The 18487-nt window shown below is 35.8% G+C and overlaps 1 protein-coding gene across 9 annotated transcripts in view; it reads right to left on the bottom strand.

Annotated features, from left to right (window-relative positions):
- CADPS2 (calcium dependent secretion activator 2) overlaps positions 1-18487 on the bottom strand; it is a 577926-nt gene that overhangs the window by 324201 nt on the left and 235238 nt on the right. For all 9 annotated transcript variants that reach the window (XM_074379141.1, XM_039472830.2, XM_074379140.1 and 6 more), the window contains exons 4-5: positions 14155-14235; positions 6784-7020 (exon numbers count right to left, since the gene is read on the bottom strand). In XM_074379141.1, coding sequence (XP_074235242.1) covers positions 6784-7020; positions 14155-14235 — 318 coding nt within the window. The remainder of the gene's footprint in view (positions 1-6783; positions 7021-14154; positions 14236-18487) is intronic.

Here is an 18487-nt window from a genome sequence, read left to right as displayed (position 1 = left end):
TACAAGAAAAAAACAAACAAGCCCATTCAAAAATGGGCAAAGGATATGAACAGATACTTTACAAAAGAAGACATACAGGAGGCCAACAAACATATGAAAAAATGCCCATCATCACTGGTCATCAGAGAAATGCAAATCGAAACCACACTGAGATACCATCTCACACCAGTTAGAATGGCGATCATTAAAAAATCTGGAAACAACAGATGCTGGAGAGGATGTGGAGAAATAGGAACACTTTTACACTGTTGGTGGGAATGTAAATTAATTCAACCATGTGGAAGACAGTGTGGCGATTCCTCAAGGACCTAAAAATAGAAATCCCATTTGACCCAGCAATCCCATTACTGGGTATATATCCAAAGGATTATAAATCATTCTACTACAAGGACACGTGCACACGAATGTTCATTGCAGCACTGTTTACAATAGCAAAGACCTGGAACCAACTCAAATGCCCAACGATGATAGACTGGATAAGGAAAATGTGGTACATATACACCATGGAATATTACGCAGCCATCAAAAACGATGAGTTCACGTCCTTTGTAGGGACATGGATGAACCTGGAAACCATCATTCTCAGCAAACTGACACAAGAGCAGAAAATCAAACACCGTATATTCTCACTCATAGGCGGGTGTTGAACAATGAGAACACATGGACACAGAGAGGGGAGCACTACACACTGGGGTCCGTTGGGGGGAATGGGGGAGGGGCGGGGGGGTGGGGAGGTGGGAAGGGATAGCATGGGGAGAAATGACAGATACAGGTGAGGGGACGGAAGGCAGCAAACCACTGCCATGTGTGTACCTATGCAACAATCTTGCATGTTCATCACATGTACCCCAAAACCTAAAATGCAATTAAAAAAAGGGGAAAAAAAAAGAGAGTGAAAAAAAGTCAAACTCAGAACAAGTTTTCTTCCTCAACTAGAGATCTGTCATTTTCTCACATTAAAATGCATACCAGCATATAAATAAAAATAAGGTCTTACCTGAAAACAGACTAAGAAAATTAACGGAGAATTGATAGAGAAAAGAAATATTTTTCACAGCTTTTCTAATACTGCTCAGGGAAACTGGGATGAAATACTGAATCTTTTTTTTTCTTTCTTTTTTTTGTTTTTGTTTTGTTTTTGTTTTTGTTTTTTTGAGATGAAATCTCATCTGTCACCAGGTTGGCAACCTATGACTTCCTGGCTCAAGCAATTCTCCTGCCTCAGCCTCCCATGTAACTGGGATTACAGGCACGTGCCACCATGTCCAGCTAATTTTTCTGTTTTTAGTAGAAATGGGGTTTCACCACATTGGCCAGGATGGTCTCTATCGCCTGACCTCATGATCTGCCTTCCTCAGCCTCCCAAAGTGCTGGGATTACAGGGGTGAGCCACTAAGCCTGGCTGAAATACTAAATCTTGATTAAGGAAAATAAGCAAACCAAGTTATGCATTTTTAATGACTCAGGTTTTTTTGTTAGTAATATTAAAAATTGTTAAGATTCTCATACAAATAAAACCAGAAACTGAGATAAATCAAATATATAACCATATTAATTAAAAGTCAACCTCATTTGAACTTACCACCATTACTCTAATAATTTCTTTTTTTTTTTTTTTTTTTTTTTTGAGACAGAGTCTCTCTCTATTGCCAGGTGCCAGGCTGAAGTGCAGTGGCATGATCTCAGCTCACTGCAATCTCCACCTCCTGGGTTCAAGCAATTCTCCTGCCTCAGCCTCCCGAGTAGCTGAAACTACAGGCGCACACCACCGTGCCCAGATAATTTTTTGTATTTTTTTAGTAGAGACGGGGTTTTACCATGTTGGCCAGGATGGTCTCGATCTCTTGACCTCGTGATCCAACCGCCTCGGCCTCCCAAAGTGCTGGCATTACAGGCGTGAGCCATCATGCCCAGCCATTTCTTTCTTTTTTTTGAGATGGAGTTTCGCTCTTGTTACCCAGGCTGGAGTGCAATGGCACGATCTAGGCTCACCGCAATGTCCGCCTCCTGGGTTCAGGCAATTCTCCTGCCTCAGCCTCCTGAGTAGCTTGGATTACAGGCATGTGCCACCATGCCCAGCTACTTTTTTGTATTTTTAGTAGAGACAGTTTCACCACGTTAACCAGGATGGTCTCGATCTCTTGACCTTGTGATCCACCCGCCTTGGCCTCCCGAAGTGCTGGGATTACAGGCTTGAGCCACCGCGCCCGGCCCAGCCATTTCTTAATAATAAAAATGTGTGATCGTCATTTAAAATGTACAAAACAATAGAATTGTGTACCACAAGCCTAGAAATTCTAAGAGCATTGCTCCCTATTCAGAATATTATTGTTTACACTGCATCTCTTCTGCAGTGTATTTAAATAACCAAAGTGCAAGAGAAAAGAAAAGAAGCATCTGCCTCACATTATTTCTGTCACCTCTACTACAAGCTACTATAAACATGACCTCCTAAAACATACAACTTGTGAAACAGCACTCTGCTTTTCAAAACAATACTTCCAACTGTGCTGGGAATGTTTTATCCTGCAGAATTGTCATTTTCAAAAGATATTCTGTGATGAATCTATATGTATAAATAAAACAACATGATTCTACAGATCTGATATCCAAAAGAAAAGTAAAAAATAGGTGGCCTTAATAATTACTGATAAAGACAGCCAAGAATTCCATGGACCATCAGCTAATCTAATTTTAAATAGTGTTTCAATTCCCAGCAAAACTTGCTAATGGACCTACAGAAACTAAATTGACCTATTTTTAATCTTCTCTTCCCCAATCTCTCTGTAGCTGATGTCATAGGGATAAAATAAAGTTGTCCTAGAAGCAAAAAGAAAGGAGATAAGTATAAAATGTGAAACTAGGTAACATTCTTCCAAGAAAACACTGACCACAGAGTTAGGAGACACTTAAGCATTGTGTAGTTTATTAGAAAATGATGCTGCACAGTATGGTGAAACTGGGAACCATAAGGTGCCAAACACAGAAGTAGTCATGGGATGCTAACCTAAAATTGAAAACAGAATACACTGTAAAAAAACAACTGCATGCTGGGTATGGGGGCTCATGCCTGTAATCCCAGCACTTTGGGAGGCCGAGGTGGGTAGATCATGAGGTCAGGAGATTGAGAGCAGCCTGGCTAACATGGTGAAATCCCATCTCTACTAAAAATACAAAAAACTAGCCAGGCGTGGTGGCATGTGCCTGTAATCCAAGCTACTAAGGAGGATCAGGTAGGAGAATTGCTTGAACCTGGGAGGCAGCAGTTTCAGTGAGGCGAGATCACGCCACTTCACTCCAGCCTGGGCAACAGAGTGAGATTCAGTCTCAAAAAAAAAAAAAAAAAAAAAAATCAAATATATTCATGCCATTGAGATCATTCCCCACTTTCCACTTCTTAGGTGAACATTTGTTTTTCTAGTTTTGCTTGCATTTAACATTATTTAATAGCTTAGCATTTTGTGGGTTAGCTCATCTGTTGCTTTAATATTTCTCTCTTAATAAACAGAGACCTAAAAGTAATCCTGTATGGCTAACTGCTTTTTTGATACCATAAAAATCTTTTAATTCAATAAGTATTTATTGAGTCAACTGTGTGCTAAGCACTGTTTAGTTACTTTCCATACCTCAGTAAACAAAAAAGAGAAAGAAATATTACCTTCCTGCAGCTTTCATTCTAGTAGAGATAGCCAGATAATTAACAATAAACATAATAAATAACTGAGCTATATGTTAGTTGGTAAATAGTATGGCAAAAATTGAACTTGGTAAGGGAATAAGGTAGAGTGAGAGAAGGGAGATGTGGGAGCAATTTTAAAGAGAAGATGAAATTTAAGTAGAGTTTTTAAATCTGCACCTTATTCCTTTGGCTCAGTATAGTTCTTAGAAAAGATTCCTCCACTGGACCACTTCTAAGCCTGACTAATGAAATGTGAGAGCTTTAAATTGGATTAACTGCTTGCCTTTCAGAGTTGACTTAGGCTGAAATATGGGGTCTGAGGAGCAAGGCTTGCTTAAAGGGATAGGGATAATTATTCAGTTTAGCTTAGCTGATGTCACAGGCCCTGGGACAAGTGGCATATCTGTTCTCTCTGGTGTCCTATAAACATGCACTGCACCATCATCACTTAACATGATTTTACTTTGTTGCTGGACACATAACTCCTGCTTAAAATACTATAGACACAGAGAACAGATTTGTATTATGCTATGGTAGGAAAATATCTGCCTTAGACAGACATAGCAACACAGGATGTCAAAACAATTTTATAAATATGCAAGCTTCTCAGACCATGGAAAATAAAGTTTTAGCTTATATTCTCTGCCTAACAATCTACTGCCAACTGAACAGCCCTGCTAAACATATTGGCAATAAAGCACAGAATAACAATTCATCATTTCACTTAAACATTGACTCGATGCCTAATTTTGTTTTCAGTAGGTAAAATATAATTATAAGAATTTAATTATTACAATTGTTTAAGATTTTTGAACAATAGAGAAAAGAGAAAATGTTCTGAGCTTTTAGTTCTGAATGTTTACATATAAAGATATGGTAGATTTGTACATCATAAAAGTTATTTGCTCTACAAATTATTTTTTCCATCAATAAATTTAAATGATAGGTTGGGCATGGTGGCTCAAGCCTGTAATCCTGGCATTTTGGGAGGCAGAAGTGGGTGGATTGCCTGAGCTCAGGAGTTCAAGACCAGCCTGCGCAATAAAGGGAAACCCCATCTCTACAAAAAATACAAAAAAAAAAAAAAAATTAGCTGGGCATGGTGTTGCTTGCCTGTAGTCCCAGCTACTCAGAAGGCTGAAACAGGAGAATTCCTTGAACCTGGGAGGTGGAAGTTGTGGTGAGCAGAGATTACACCACTACACTCCAGTTTGGGTGACAGAGAGAGACTCAGTCTCCACAAAACTAACTAAATAAATACATAAGATAAACTCTTATTGGAAAAATTATAGTATAATTAAATGAATTATGTTTTGTATGAAGTTTTAAAAAATGGAAAACAATTGACCTTTTATATTTCACTTAGCAGGAGATCTGAGGCAGGAATGATAAGGAAATACTATAGGTAACATGCTATGTAGTTTCAAATTAGACATCCTTATGTTATAAGCCTGAAAAGTCTGAGAAGAAAGCCAGTAGTGAAGTCATTTGGCAAAGCCATTAGGTAAGCCCAGAATTGAATCTTGAGTCAAAAGAAAGCCTCATAGTTCTAATCTGATACTAAGTTTAATCTATTAATCTACAAATAAATCATTAATCCTGAAATTAAGAAAGTGAGAAGCAGATGTCATCCTCAAGTTTGAATTTATCTCAGAGTTGAATATATGGGGAAAAAAAGAATAGAAATAAAAGTTTTCTTTTTCTGCCATAAACTAAGCAAGTCAAGTTTCAACATAGAAATTGAAAACTGTTCTTTGTGAGACTGTATTTACTTTTCTTTGTCAATCAGCAAATGAAAATGGCAGCATGGGGAACCAGCAGAGAGGATAAAAGGAAGGAGCTATAAGCCTCAATGTAATTTTTGAGAGAGCTATGAATTAAAGTGTCACAGTGTCAGTATTTACTCATAGAATAAAAATTACGGGGAGGGGGAGCTTGAGTTTAAGCCAAATGGTGACTTGGCAGTCCGAATTATTATGTTATAATCTTTTATTTTAATGTTTCACATACATTCTTTCTCCAAGGAACTAAAGATGTCTGTCAGGGGTGTGTGTTTGTGTGTGGTGGTGTACAAATCCATAGACATATAACTAGATAAGCCCATATGCATAGCTCAGCAATGAAGAATTACGTAAAGCATCAACAGGAAGCTGTACAAAGAGTATTAGTGTTTGGATTCCCGTGATTTGCATAAAATATGAAATTCTGAAGTTTTGGGGAACACAATTTTAAATGTATGACATTTGTTCTTGCTCTAATATATATTGTCCCTGTAATAAAACTTGAAGTCCTGAAAAAGAATTATCTATTTCTCATCATCCATGGTATCCAATAATATACATTATAACTGGTTTAATATGATCCTAGAAAAATGATCCCACAGGTAAAGTAGATTTAAAAAGAAAGGTTAACCAGAAACCTGAAAAAAGTTTCCAAATTACAAAGAATTCACTTATATGTTGAATTGCTATTTCTACCCCAGTCCGTTTTGATGCTTACTTTATCGATGAACTTTTGCTATCCTTGTGTTTTTGAGACAGGGTCTTACTCTGCCTGCCAGGCTGGAGTGCAGGGTCATGATCCCTGTTCAATGTAACCTCAACCTCCTGAGCTCAAGCAATCCTTTCATCTTAGTCTCCCAAGTAGCTGGAACTACAGGCACACACCATCATGATGAGATACCTTTTGTTTTTGTTTTTTGGTTTTTTAGAAACTGGGTCTTGTTATGCTGCCCAGGCTGATCTTAAACTTCTTGGTTCAAGTGATCCTCTTGCCTTGGCCTCCTAAAGTGCTGGAATTACAGGTGTGAGCCACCATGCTCATCCTACTGTATCAGTAAACTTATACTACCCTGACTGGCATAAAGAAGACTTGCTTTAAAACTTTTGTTATTTTATTATTTAGTCCTAATACTGTTATATTTAAAGAAAAATTTGCATTCATTTGCATATACAGGTCGAGTATCCAACAAATGAAGAATAATTTAACATCTCCAACATATATTTCACTGTTTTAAATTCTAACAGTTACCACAAAGGTCAGCAGAAATTATTATGCAGACTTATTTATGCTGTCAGAGGCAGGTAGGAGATAAAGCTACTTACCTCTAAGGTGAATGACAATACCACGTCGGACTTTGACAGCTGAATCTCATTCTCATCCCCTATGTCCAAAAATGCAGAATTCTGTGAACGTTTTAATTTTTGTAATTTAAATTCTGGACCACCTTTCGAAACTGGAAGACTTTCCAAATTGGCCATTAGCAAATTCACTGAAGACCGCAATTCTTCTATATACATATTCTCCATATCTTTTGCTATAAATTGGGGGAATTTTCTTTCCTTGAAAATAATTTGTAAAATATTAGTGTTACATAAGTCATATTTCAATTTTATCATTAAAAATATATGATGTATATAATTCTTCGCTGTCTTAGAAATTACAAAACTCTCAATATATCTACCCTACTTGAGTCACTAGGCTTTAAAATCCTCAGGCACTGGCACATCTAAAGGTACTTCAGATATCTTATTGAGGATCATTGAAGAACAAAATGAAAAAATCACATATATTTTCGCAGTAGCTTTGCTTGTGATAAGATTTGCTTAAGGAAAAACAAACTCTGAAAACAAGCATGGAAGATATTTTAGTGTAAAGATAAACCTTAGTCACTAGTAGCTTTGCAATGCTTAGGATAACTGGTATGTAAGAAAATGTTGAGGACACAACAGCTTTGCCAGTTAGGAAACAAACGTTTTAACAACAGCTCAATTTCTTACCACAGATATGCATTGCTGGAAGAGTACGCTTTTTATAAATAGGCATTCAAACCTAAAAACTCATATTATTGAAGAGTGATATGGTCATATTTCTAAAATTAGTAAATTTTCACATTACATGAATGTGCCAAGATCTCTTGTGGCTATAAATTCAGTTTTTCACTAAAGGCTTAGATAAAGTTAAATTTAAAGCAAAAGGAAAATTTATGATTAAAAATGATTAAGGAAAAAGTAACAGTATCAATTTGGAAGATTCTATTTTCTTGCTAAGTTATATCAGCATCACCATTCAATACTTTTAACTCTGCAATCAGACTTGTTTCTTCTGCTCAATTAAAAGGACATTCCAAATATTGATATTTAGATAGTGCCAAATCGTTCTTAGATAATATTATAACAAATTTATATTCTTCAGAACAGCAAATGAGAGCACTTTGTTCCCTCACACTCTTGGCTCTTTCTTTAATGTTCGCCAACCTGGTACTTAGATTTTCTCTCTTAAAGACAAAAGGTATATAGTTTTATAATATAAGGCCCAGTATGAAATGATCATCACTGCTCAGAACCGGCTGAAGGATGAAAGCCTAAAGCAACCATCTTTCAAATGACTGCTGAATGTTCCAGAAAATCACTGCCTTTACTGTTGCCCCCTTGACATCACTCAAAATCTAACCTAAGAAATCTACATGTCTCTAGTACGATTGGAAAGTGTCCAGTGTGCTCCTGTCAACCTGCACCTAGCCTCTGACTTGCTTGCACCAGTTGGTTCATGGGATGGGAAGGAACATCTGGCACCACTTCACAGACCAGTCCCAGAGTCTTAGGCCACCGGTTTTTCTTCTCCCCCAGGATAACCTTCACATATTTCTTTTTAAACTAATTTACATATAATCAAAATTAAAACTGCATAATGTCACAGATTAAATATCTACATTAAAAATTAACTTTCCCAAAGAAGATTCTTAAGTATCCTTTTAAAACTTCTCTAGAGTTTGATGCAACATTCAAAAATAGCAAATCTATATCCTTAAGAAAACATGTAACTACCCAGCTATAGAATACCTGAGTTTTCTTTGACAGGGCAGGGGAGGAAAGGAATTGTTTTTAGAGTAATTTTTCAATATAAGCAAAGAGGGGAGAAAAAAGTAAAATGATCCATAAAAAACATATTTTATGTTTTTGGATTAACTTTAAGGCTGTCAGAAAAAGCATCCAAAACTGAGAAATAAGGCAAACAATGAGGAGGCAGATCCTTTCAATGTCACATGGAGGTGAAGGCCATCCAATGATCATTTGCAGAAAAGTTCTTAATTCATCTTATTATTTATTATTGACTAAAGGTTCAAGATGATAAAGTTACATGTTACTTTGTAAAACTGCATCTGAAAGAGATGTAAATAATGTTTGCCTGGTGAATAAGTCAAAGTTTCAGTTTAAATCTGTATTAGAAATTAACCAATTTTTAATGAATCCATTAATCTTATCTTAGTAATGCCCCCAAACACCTAGCTTCTCATATGCTCTTTGGCTGGGTCTTAATATCCAATTTGTTTGCTTATTAATTATGCATTGAATAAAATCTCTATTGTGTGTCCATTTTATATTTGTATGAAAGTCATAACTTTCCCATTAAAAAATTATAGTGTAACAAAGCAAAAGATGAGCATATCATATATCTGAAAGTCCTAATTTTCTAATGCTTTTCTTTCATATTTTCAACATGTTATGGAAAATCTAGCATTAGGATGAGAAAAAAATATTCTATTTGTATTTAGCTTTAACTATAAGCACTTCATTAACTATCATCTGTCAAAGAGAAGAAAAGCAGGCAACACCAAAATCGACTCTTTTATCAGTATTTTCAAACTTTTCAAGGAATAGACTATACCAGATTTTTTTCCCCCTGAAAAAGCTCAAATACTGTTTTAAAGCTTTGAGGTTTATTGATAATATTTCAACACCTCTATTTAACCTGCTTGTGTTGTCCCTCACTGGCAAACAACAAAACCAAGTGTATATCAGACAATTATTCATTTTAAATGTGTTCTTTTAAACTAGAATTGAATCAGAAATAGAGTTATTTCTTAGTTGTCAAACTGTGAGTCACTCTTATAAGTCATGTGTTCTAATTGGGTCCTCTGTATAGCATAGGTCACTAGTGGTCTTAACACATGGTATACACACACAAAAAAAGTTGTCTTCTTTAAAATTTTTTTCTCATTATTCAAATATAATCACTTTTTCTTAAGTGCTCTTAACCTTCCTCTAGATGACATGTTGGGTTCCTATCACAGGATAGTTTCTCTAAGCTGATCTCTGCTGCTTCCCATGCCCCAAATATTAATTTTTGGTTCTAATCTCAGCATCATGGCATCAAGTGAACTACTGGTTTTGAAGCTGGTTCCAATCCTAACTAAAATGCTGAAGTGTTTAGCTTTTTTTTGTTGTTGGTATTACAAATTGGAGCAGATTCAGTTATTCTTACCATATTGGTACTCTCTCTTCCTTTCAATTCAAATGTGCCTTTTAATTCAAGAATTCTTCACAGTCCTGGCTTTCTCACAAGTATGACAGCATGTAAAGACTGTCATTCGACAGACATTCCCTGAGTGCCTGCTATGTGTTCTGCTCCAGGCCCCTGGATAGTACCATGAAGATAATGGGCAAAAATCCTCTGCTGCCATGGAACCTATATTTTATAGACTTCATAAACAAGGAAATAATTTATTATGGTAGAAAGTGGTAAGTACCATGGAGAAAAAGTCTAGAAGGGACATAGAGTGAGTGCTAAGAAGGGCTGTAACTTTAAACAAGGTGGTTGGAGAAGGTCTCAATGAGGAGATGATGCCCTTTGAGCATAGTAGTGGATAAGGAAGTATGATGATTAATTTTGTTTGTCAACCTGGCTAGGGTATGGTGTCCAATTGTAAGGCCAAACACGAATTTAAATGTTGTTAACAAAATATTCTTTAGATGTGAATAACATTTACAATCAGTAGATTCAGTAAATCAGATCACCCTCCTACATCTGTAGTAGGTCTCATTCACTCAGTTGAAGAATTTATGAGCAAAGACAAAGGTTTCCTAAAGCAGCAGCAATTTTGCCTCAAGACTAAAACATAGAAACACTGCCTGAGTTTCTTGTCTGCCAGTCCACTCTACAGATTTCAGACTTAAGAATGTAACATCAATTCTCACCTGAATTTCCAGCCTGCCTACTTGTCCTGTGAATTCTGGACTTGCTAATGCTCACAGCTGTGGGAGCCAATTCCTTGAACTCAATCAAGCTCTGTCTCTACTTGCCCTCCCACGTGTGTGTGTGTGCACGTGCATGCCCTGTAGTTATTTTATAAATATATATACACATATAATATGTATGTATATATAACACTACTTTTTAATATTATATACATTTATTTTATCTATCTAGATATAGGTCTAGATATATGAATATATAGATAAATTTATTGGCTCTGTTTCTCTGGAAAACCTGACTACAGCAGGGAAAAAGCCATGTAAATGTCAATGGAAGATAATTGCCGGTGAACAGTCAGGCCCAAGGCCCTGTGGCAGGAAAACCAATGAGGCCACCATAGCCAAAGTGGACTGAGCAAGGGCAAGAGCTTAGTGAAGGATAAAGTCAAAGGGGTAACAAAGACCAGATCATACAGGACTTTGCAGGCCATTTTAGGAACTTTTCTTTTTCTCTCGGCAACACAGGGAATCATCACAGATTTAATGGAGAACATCACTGGCTCTTGTGTTAATGGAGATGAGTGGAATCCAGGAGACTAGTTAAAAGGACAGAACAATGATCCAGACAACAGACAAAGATGGTTAGACCACATTTTGGAAGGTGGAGGATGGCAGCCATCATCACATTCTGGAAATACTGTGAAGGTAGAGATAAAAGGATTTACTGGTAAGTTTTGCATGAGGTATGAGAAAAAGGAATCAAAGATGATTACAAGTTTTTTGGTCTGAGTATCTGGAAGAATTGTACTATCAAGAACTGGCCTGCCTTGACCACTTGACTGAAAACTGTAACCTCCTACCACCTCCCTCCTACACTCCTCATATCCTATTTTTTCTGACCTATTTTCTAAGTAACAGTGATCACCATATATAATTTAGTTACATGGCATGATTACTGCTTACTGTGGAACTATTCCAAATAAAATGTAAGCTCCACCAGGGCCTGGCGGAAATATTTTTGTCTTGTTTTAACCCAATATATCCCAAGTACCTAAGACAGCACCCAGCTGTATAGCTGGTGTTCAATAAATATTTCCTCAACAAATTTGATAGAAAAAATGAGTCTCTAAAATGTTAAGTAATGTGCTTACTATTATATCTAGACAATAGCAATCATGAATTTGGTCACAGGTCTTTCTGTACATGTTTTGCCCACTACTTCCTAATTATTCTTGGCTAAAGTACTAAAGTCAACATTTCCCTTGAAGCAGAGATTTTTGCCCTGCAGTTTTACTGTTATTATATTGTATTGTTCTGTGAAATGAGGAAAGGGATGTTTCTGATTGCCAACTAATACCTATTTATTAACCATACTTCTGGCATTATCAGATTGCAGAGGCAACAGGATGCAAGGGAGCGAGCCCAGGCTCTGGAGACAAGGCCAGGATTTGAGGTCTGCCTCAGCCACTTATTTGTTATGTAATCATGGTGAAATAAATAATCTTGTCTAAGCTTCAATTTCCTCTTTTATGAAATTAACTTCACGATATTATTTGCCCTTACAAGGTTTTAGGATTATTACAGGAATGTAACTCAACAAGGTCAGTAAATTGTTATTAGACTTAAAAACATTTCATTAAGAGGGCTTCACTTTGGTGACCATCAAGCAGAAAGCAATTAAACCTGCTGAATTTGCTGTGTCAATATTTTCACCAAAAGGTATCCTATTTTTAGAGGTATATTTTGCTTCCCAACCCCATCAGTTTCTTTCTCCATGCTTTTCCCACTATATCAACATCTCTGATGAAACAATTAGAGTTCTTTCAAGGAGAGAACTAAACCTTTCTTCTGACTCAGCCTAGGAGTTTATGAATATGCCTTCTCCTTCTCAGACATGAACCTGAGAACATGTCTGAGGCTTTTTTTCCAGTCTCATAACTCTCTAGAAGGTCACTTAAACTTTATTCTAAAGCATCAGATATGACAATGTACCCAGTCTCAGGTACAATCTATATACAAGTAGGTAATTTTCAAATGCTGAACACAGATCCACTGTCCTGCCTGCTGCTGTCAGGCACATCTCTCCAGGTTCTTTGTTATCTTGAGGTCTCAGAAAAGCAATTTCTTTTCCAGCCGTCTCAGTTCAGGATAGGATTTGGCATTAAAACATTTTTCTTTCTAAAGGTTCCAACAGCCTCAAGCTGCTTGGTTTCTACTATATGAAGTCCACATTCAAATCTCCAGAATAAAATAGCACCTTTGTAGAAACCCAAAGGACAAAAATAAGGCATGGTATCCTTTCAGCCACTGCCCTTTGTGCAAATGTAACTCTTTGGCCCCTGATTTATAACACAATGTGTCTTCACTCATCTAGAGATTCTTCCCCATGATCTTACAGTTTACTGACATTCTTGTTAACCAATTTCTCTCAAGTTTTTTCTATAACATTGTTTATCTCTAATTTCTCAAAGTTTCCTCATGTTTTAATAAATATTTAAATGTTTTTAGCATTTTTAAAACTATATATATTAATATTAACAAATACACATTTACTTTGCAGAAGCACAAAAATAATCATCAAAATTAGTATGGGATATAACTCCTTGAATGCTGGAAGAGTTCACTATCTTGATTTGGGAGGTAGCTGCATAGGGTATATTCATAAACATTCATCAAACTGTAAACTGAAGATGTGTGCAGCTTATTGTATACATGTTATGAGACAGAAAGAGAGACCATCCATCAAATATTGGAAGTTTTTGCTTAGCAGAAAGGAAGGGGGAAAGAATCTTATGTTCAGAGCAATCAACAGCACTGTAATTGCAAGTCCATTGAAAAAAATGAAAATTTTCATACCACTGAAGTAAGTTAATCAATCAATTCACTAAAGAATGATTTAGACAATTAGGTTCCATTCTTTCTAAAAACCTTAAGTACTAGAAAAAACTCATGGCTTTTGCTTGAAATCTATTTCTATTCACGATATATAATGATCACACAAATAAGTACAATATAGTGAATTTCTTGTATCAAACATCTGCCAGACTTTCTACTAGATACTTCAAATTACATTTTTTCATGCATTTAGTCACTGAATTAAATATTAGTTGGAACCACCATGTGGCAATAACTATGCTGTATACTTACAAATATATTACATGATTTTTCAGGGAGGAGTTTTTTCTCCCTATTTTGCCTAGCACAACATCGAAACTTCTATATATGGCAGTTTGAGAAACTCAGGCATTGCTTTAAAAAATCTATAAAAGTTATTAAAATTAAACAATTCACATATTAAGAATGAATATGTAAAATGAATAATCTGCTCCATTTATACAACATGCGTTCAGATATTTGAGATTAAGAGGTCTATGTGTAGAGGAGAAAATGTTAAAATTATGCTGGCTCTTTCTTTTTCACCTATACAAAACACTCTTTCAGCTCACAGAAATCTAGGTAAAGAAAGGAATGGGATATAGTATGTCCAAGTAAATAATTTACCTTCGCCATTTTATCTGCCAACTGCAGCCGGCCATCAAGTTCCCTTCTGATCTGGGCTGCTTGTTCATCTGCATTATCCAGCTTAAAAGTAAAACAGAAGTTACATATATGTGATTACTTAATGGCAGTGACCCACAGACTAAGGCAAAGATTAAATGACTCAAAAATGTTTAATAGATTGTATCAAATATCTATTACAAAGAGAATACAGGAGGTTGTTTCATTTGAATCCAGTTAAATTTCGTGGATAATTTCTCACTGTGGTTTATTCACAAAACCACAAAATCAAGAAATCCTTCTGTCTTTATGAAGGTAAATTCTAAACTGAAATTAGATTTCTTGAATTAGATTTCAAGAAATCTTAATTATTACAAAAAATTCTTTCTGCAACTTGTCCACAACAACTCTAAACCAAGAGGTCCTTTTCCCTTGAGGTTACATTAAGTTGTCATTCGGTTTATTTAGTCCATTCTTCTGTCTTTTGAAGGTCAATCCTAAATAGTTCCAGAGAGATGAACCTCCTGTTTTGCTCTTTCAAGTTCTTGTCATGTATTTCTGGAGGATGAGGTGCTGAGTAATGTTTCACTTCTTTGTACTTTAAAAAAATTTCCTTCATTTTAATAATAAGTTTGTATTAGTGCTAAACTATAAAAGTATTCTTTGACTGATATAACTTTCTACCATTAAAGTCTTCATATATTCCTCATTCTAATACCAATAGACTAATATCACCAAGAAATCCTTCCATTCTTTTATAGACTGGCACCATATTAGAAATCCATTCTCCTGTTCTAAATTTGACTGAAAACAATAAAAGTGTTCTTTCATCATTTTTTTTTAGAAATCTCCCATTTACATGGGAAATTTTCATTTCATGAAATAATCCTGAAGTTTTGCTATAACTTCACTTTACTCATGATACCTTTTCACCTATTCACTCAATATGTATTAGTTCCTTTATAAAAAATATTAAATTGAGGATGGTGAATATTAATTTTTCTCTTGACTTTAGTTTTTTATCCTTTTACCCTTTCATCACAAAGAAGCCTGGCCTGCACAATACACTTTAGTAAAGGACCACCTAAAGATTCGATTAGGACTGAGCAGAACATTAAACACCAAGGATGATAACAGTTTGTCCCTTTCCTGAAGAACTACAAATTAACCAGCTTACATTTTTAAAACACCCTCAAATAAGAAAGTCCTTAAAAAGATGAGTAGAAGCAAACCAGATTAACAGGATGGTGGTATAGCAATTTATATGAAGAGTCACCAGAAAAGGAAGATGTTCCTTTAAAAGAACACCAAAAGTCTGGAGTAGAGGAGGTAAAACTAGACACACACCGTGGGTCTTTTGGAATGGGATACCAGAAGAGGCAGGGTGGGAGACAGGGCTGGAGAGAGAAGCAGGGCAACTTCATAAGTTACTCTTCATAAGTCACATTAGAGAATTTGGAGTTAGTTCCAACCACAATGGAACTTCCTTGAGACATTTAAAGTGGGGGAGTGAGATATAGACCAATGGAACAGAACAGAGGCCTTGGAGGCAATGCCATACATCTATAACCATCTGATCTTTGACAAACTGACAAAAACAAGCAATAGGGAAAGGATTCCCTGTTTCATAAATGGTGCTTGGATAACTGGCTAGCCATGTGCAGAAAGCAGAAACTGAACCCCTTCCAGACACCTTACACTAAAATTAACTACAGATGGATTAAAGACTTAAACATAAGACCAGACACCATAAAAACCCTAGAAGAAAACCTAGGCAAAACCATCCAGGACATAGAAATAGGCAAGGACTTCATGACTAAAACACCAAAAGCATTGGCAACAAAAGCCAAAATAGACAAATGGGATCTAATTAAACTCCATAACTTCTGTATAGCAAAAGAAACAATCATTAGAGTGAATTGGCAACCAACAGAATGGGAAATTTTTGCCATCTACCCATCTGACAAAGGGCTAATATCCAGAAACTACAAAGAACTAAAATAGATTTGCAAGAAAAAAAACAAATCCATTAAAAAGTGGGTGAAAGACATGAACAGACACTTGTCAAAAACAGACATATATGCCAACAAACATCTGAAAAAATGCTCATCATCACTGGTCATTAGAGAAATGCAAATCAAAACCACATTGAGATATTATCTCATGCCAGTTAGAATGACGATCATTAAACAATCTGGACACAACAGATGCTGGAGAGGATGCAGAGAAATAGCAACACTTTTACACTGTTGATGGGAGTGTAAATTAGTTCAACCATTGTGGAAGACAGTGTGGCGATTCCTCAAGGACCTAGAAATAGAAATTCCATTTGACCCAGCAATCCCATTACTGGGTATACACCCAAAGGATTATAAATCATTCCATTATAAATACATATGCACACTTATGTTCATTGTGGCACTGTTTGCAATAGCAAAGACCTGGAACCAACCCAAATGCCTATTCATGACAGACTGGACAAGGAAAATGTGGCACATATACACCATGGAATACTATGCAGCCTTACAAAACTATGAGTTCATGTCTTTTATAGGGACATGGATGAATCTGGAAGCCATCATTCTCAGCAAACTGACACAAGAACAGAAAATCAAGCACTGTATGTTCTCACTCATAGGTGGGTGTTGAACAATGAGAACACATGGACACAGGGAGGGGAGCATCACACACTGGGGTCTGTTGTGGGGGGACTAGAGGAAGGACAGTGTGGGGTAGGGAGGTTGGGGAGGGATAACATGAGGAGAAATGCCAGATATAGGTGACAGGGTGATTGAGACACTAAACCACATTGCCATGTATGTACCTATGCAACAATTCTGCATGATCTGCACATGTACACCAGAATCTAAAATACAATAAAAAATGCATTAAAAAATAAAAACAAAGAAATAAAGTTGGGGACTGATATGATCAGATCTAAGTTTTGGAAAGGAAAGATTACTCTGTCTCCAGCACAAACAATAGGTCAGAGAGACAGAGGAAGTCTTCTTATTTTGTTCTCTTTAATAGATACACACAAAATATTGAGGCTATCCATGTTCATTTTGTCTTGGAAAAAAAATACATATGTAAAAGCCCTGAGATTACCTGTCTAAAATATGTTCCCAAGTTGATTTTTGGAAAACCAAATTCATTTTAAAGTAAGTTAAAAAATAACAGACAAGATTTTCTTAAAAGTAAATCCTCATTATAAAGGAGTTTCTATGCCATCTCATAAAACTAATAAACAATTTTTATTGATTAATATGATTAAAAATCAAACAGAAATGAGTTTATCTTCACTGTGTCTAAAACAAAAATGATCCAAATTAAAACCTAATTATGAAGAAATATAATATGCAATAAACATGTGTTCCAGGTCAACAGAAATCTCTCATTTCAAGCCCCTAAAAACTAAAGAGAACCCTAAGAACATTGAAACTATAACAATAAAATGCACTAAATGTAAAATGAAATATAATCTTTGCTTAAATGCTGATACATATTTCTTACAGAGAAATAAAAAAGTTACTTGCATATAAAGGAATTATATCTTTTCGCACACGTCCAACAAAAAATAGCATTTAAAATCTTTAAATAAAAGGCCATAGTTTTTCAAACATCATTAGAAACACTATCATCTTTATGTATTTGTATCTCCAGATTAATAGCTCATACTTAATTTTAAGTAAAATTGTTTGAATTATTTCTGAATTTTGGGAGTTTTATTTGTAAGACACAATTTACAACTACATATTTTTTCTTTCTGTAGAGACAGGATTCTTGCTGTTATCTAAACTAGTCTTGAACTCTTGGGCTCAAGTGATCCTCCTGCCTCTGCCTTTCTAAGGAATTACAGGCATGAACCACTGCACCTGCTCTATATTAAAAAAAATAATAATGTCTTGATGAAATTTTTCCTGAAAAAAAATACATAAGCAAAAAACAACCTACCAAAAACAAAAAACAAAAAGTAGAGCACTGGGATACTACATTGTCTTTAAAACAAAACAAAACAAAATTCAGATCAGGGGGGCTACATGTGCAGGGTTGTTACATGGGTATATTACTTGCGGTTGAGGTTGAGCTTGGAGATACAGATAGTACCATCACCCACGTGGTGAGCATAGTATCCAATAGGTAGGTTTTCAGCCCACATTTTCCTTGGTCAATCAGTTCTCAGTGTCTACTATTTCTATCTTTATGTCTATGTGTATTCAATGTTTAGCTTTTATTTATAAGTGAGAATATGTGGTATTTAGATTTCTGTTCAGGTGTTAATTTGCTTAGGATAATGGCTTCCAGTTGCATCCACATTGCTGCAAAGAATATGCTT

The sequence above is a fragment of the Saimiri boliviensis genome, chromosome 10, assembly GCF_048565385.1.
Source record: "Saimiri boliviensis isolate mSaiBol1 chromosome 10, mSaiBol1.pri, whole genome shotgun sequence".
Lineage (NCBI taxonomy): Eukaryota > Metazoa > Chordata > Mammalia > Primates > Cebidae > Saimiri > Saimiri boliviensis.
This window is presented reverse-complemented; position numbering and strand designations above follow the sequence as displayed.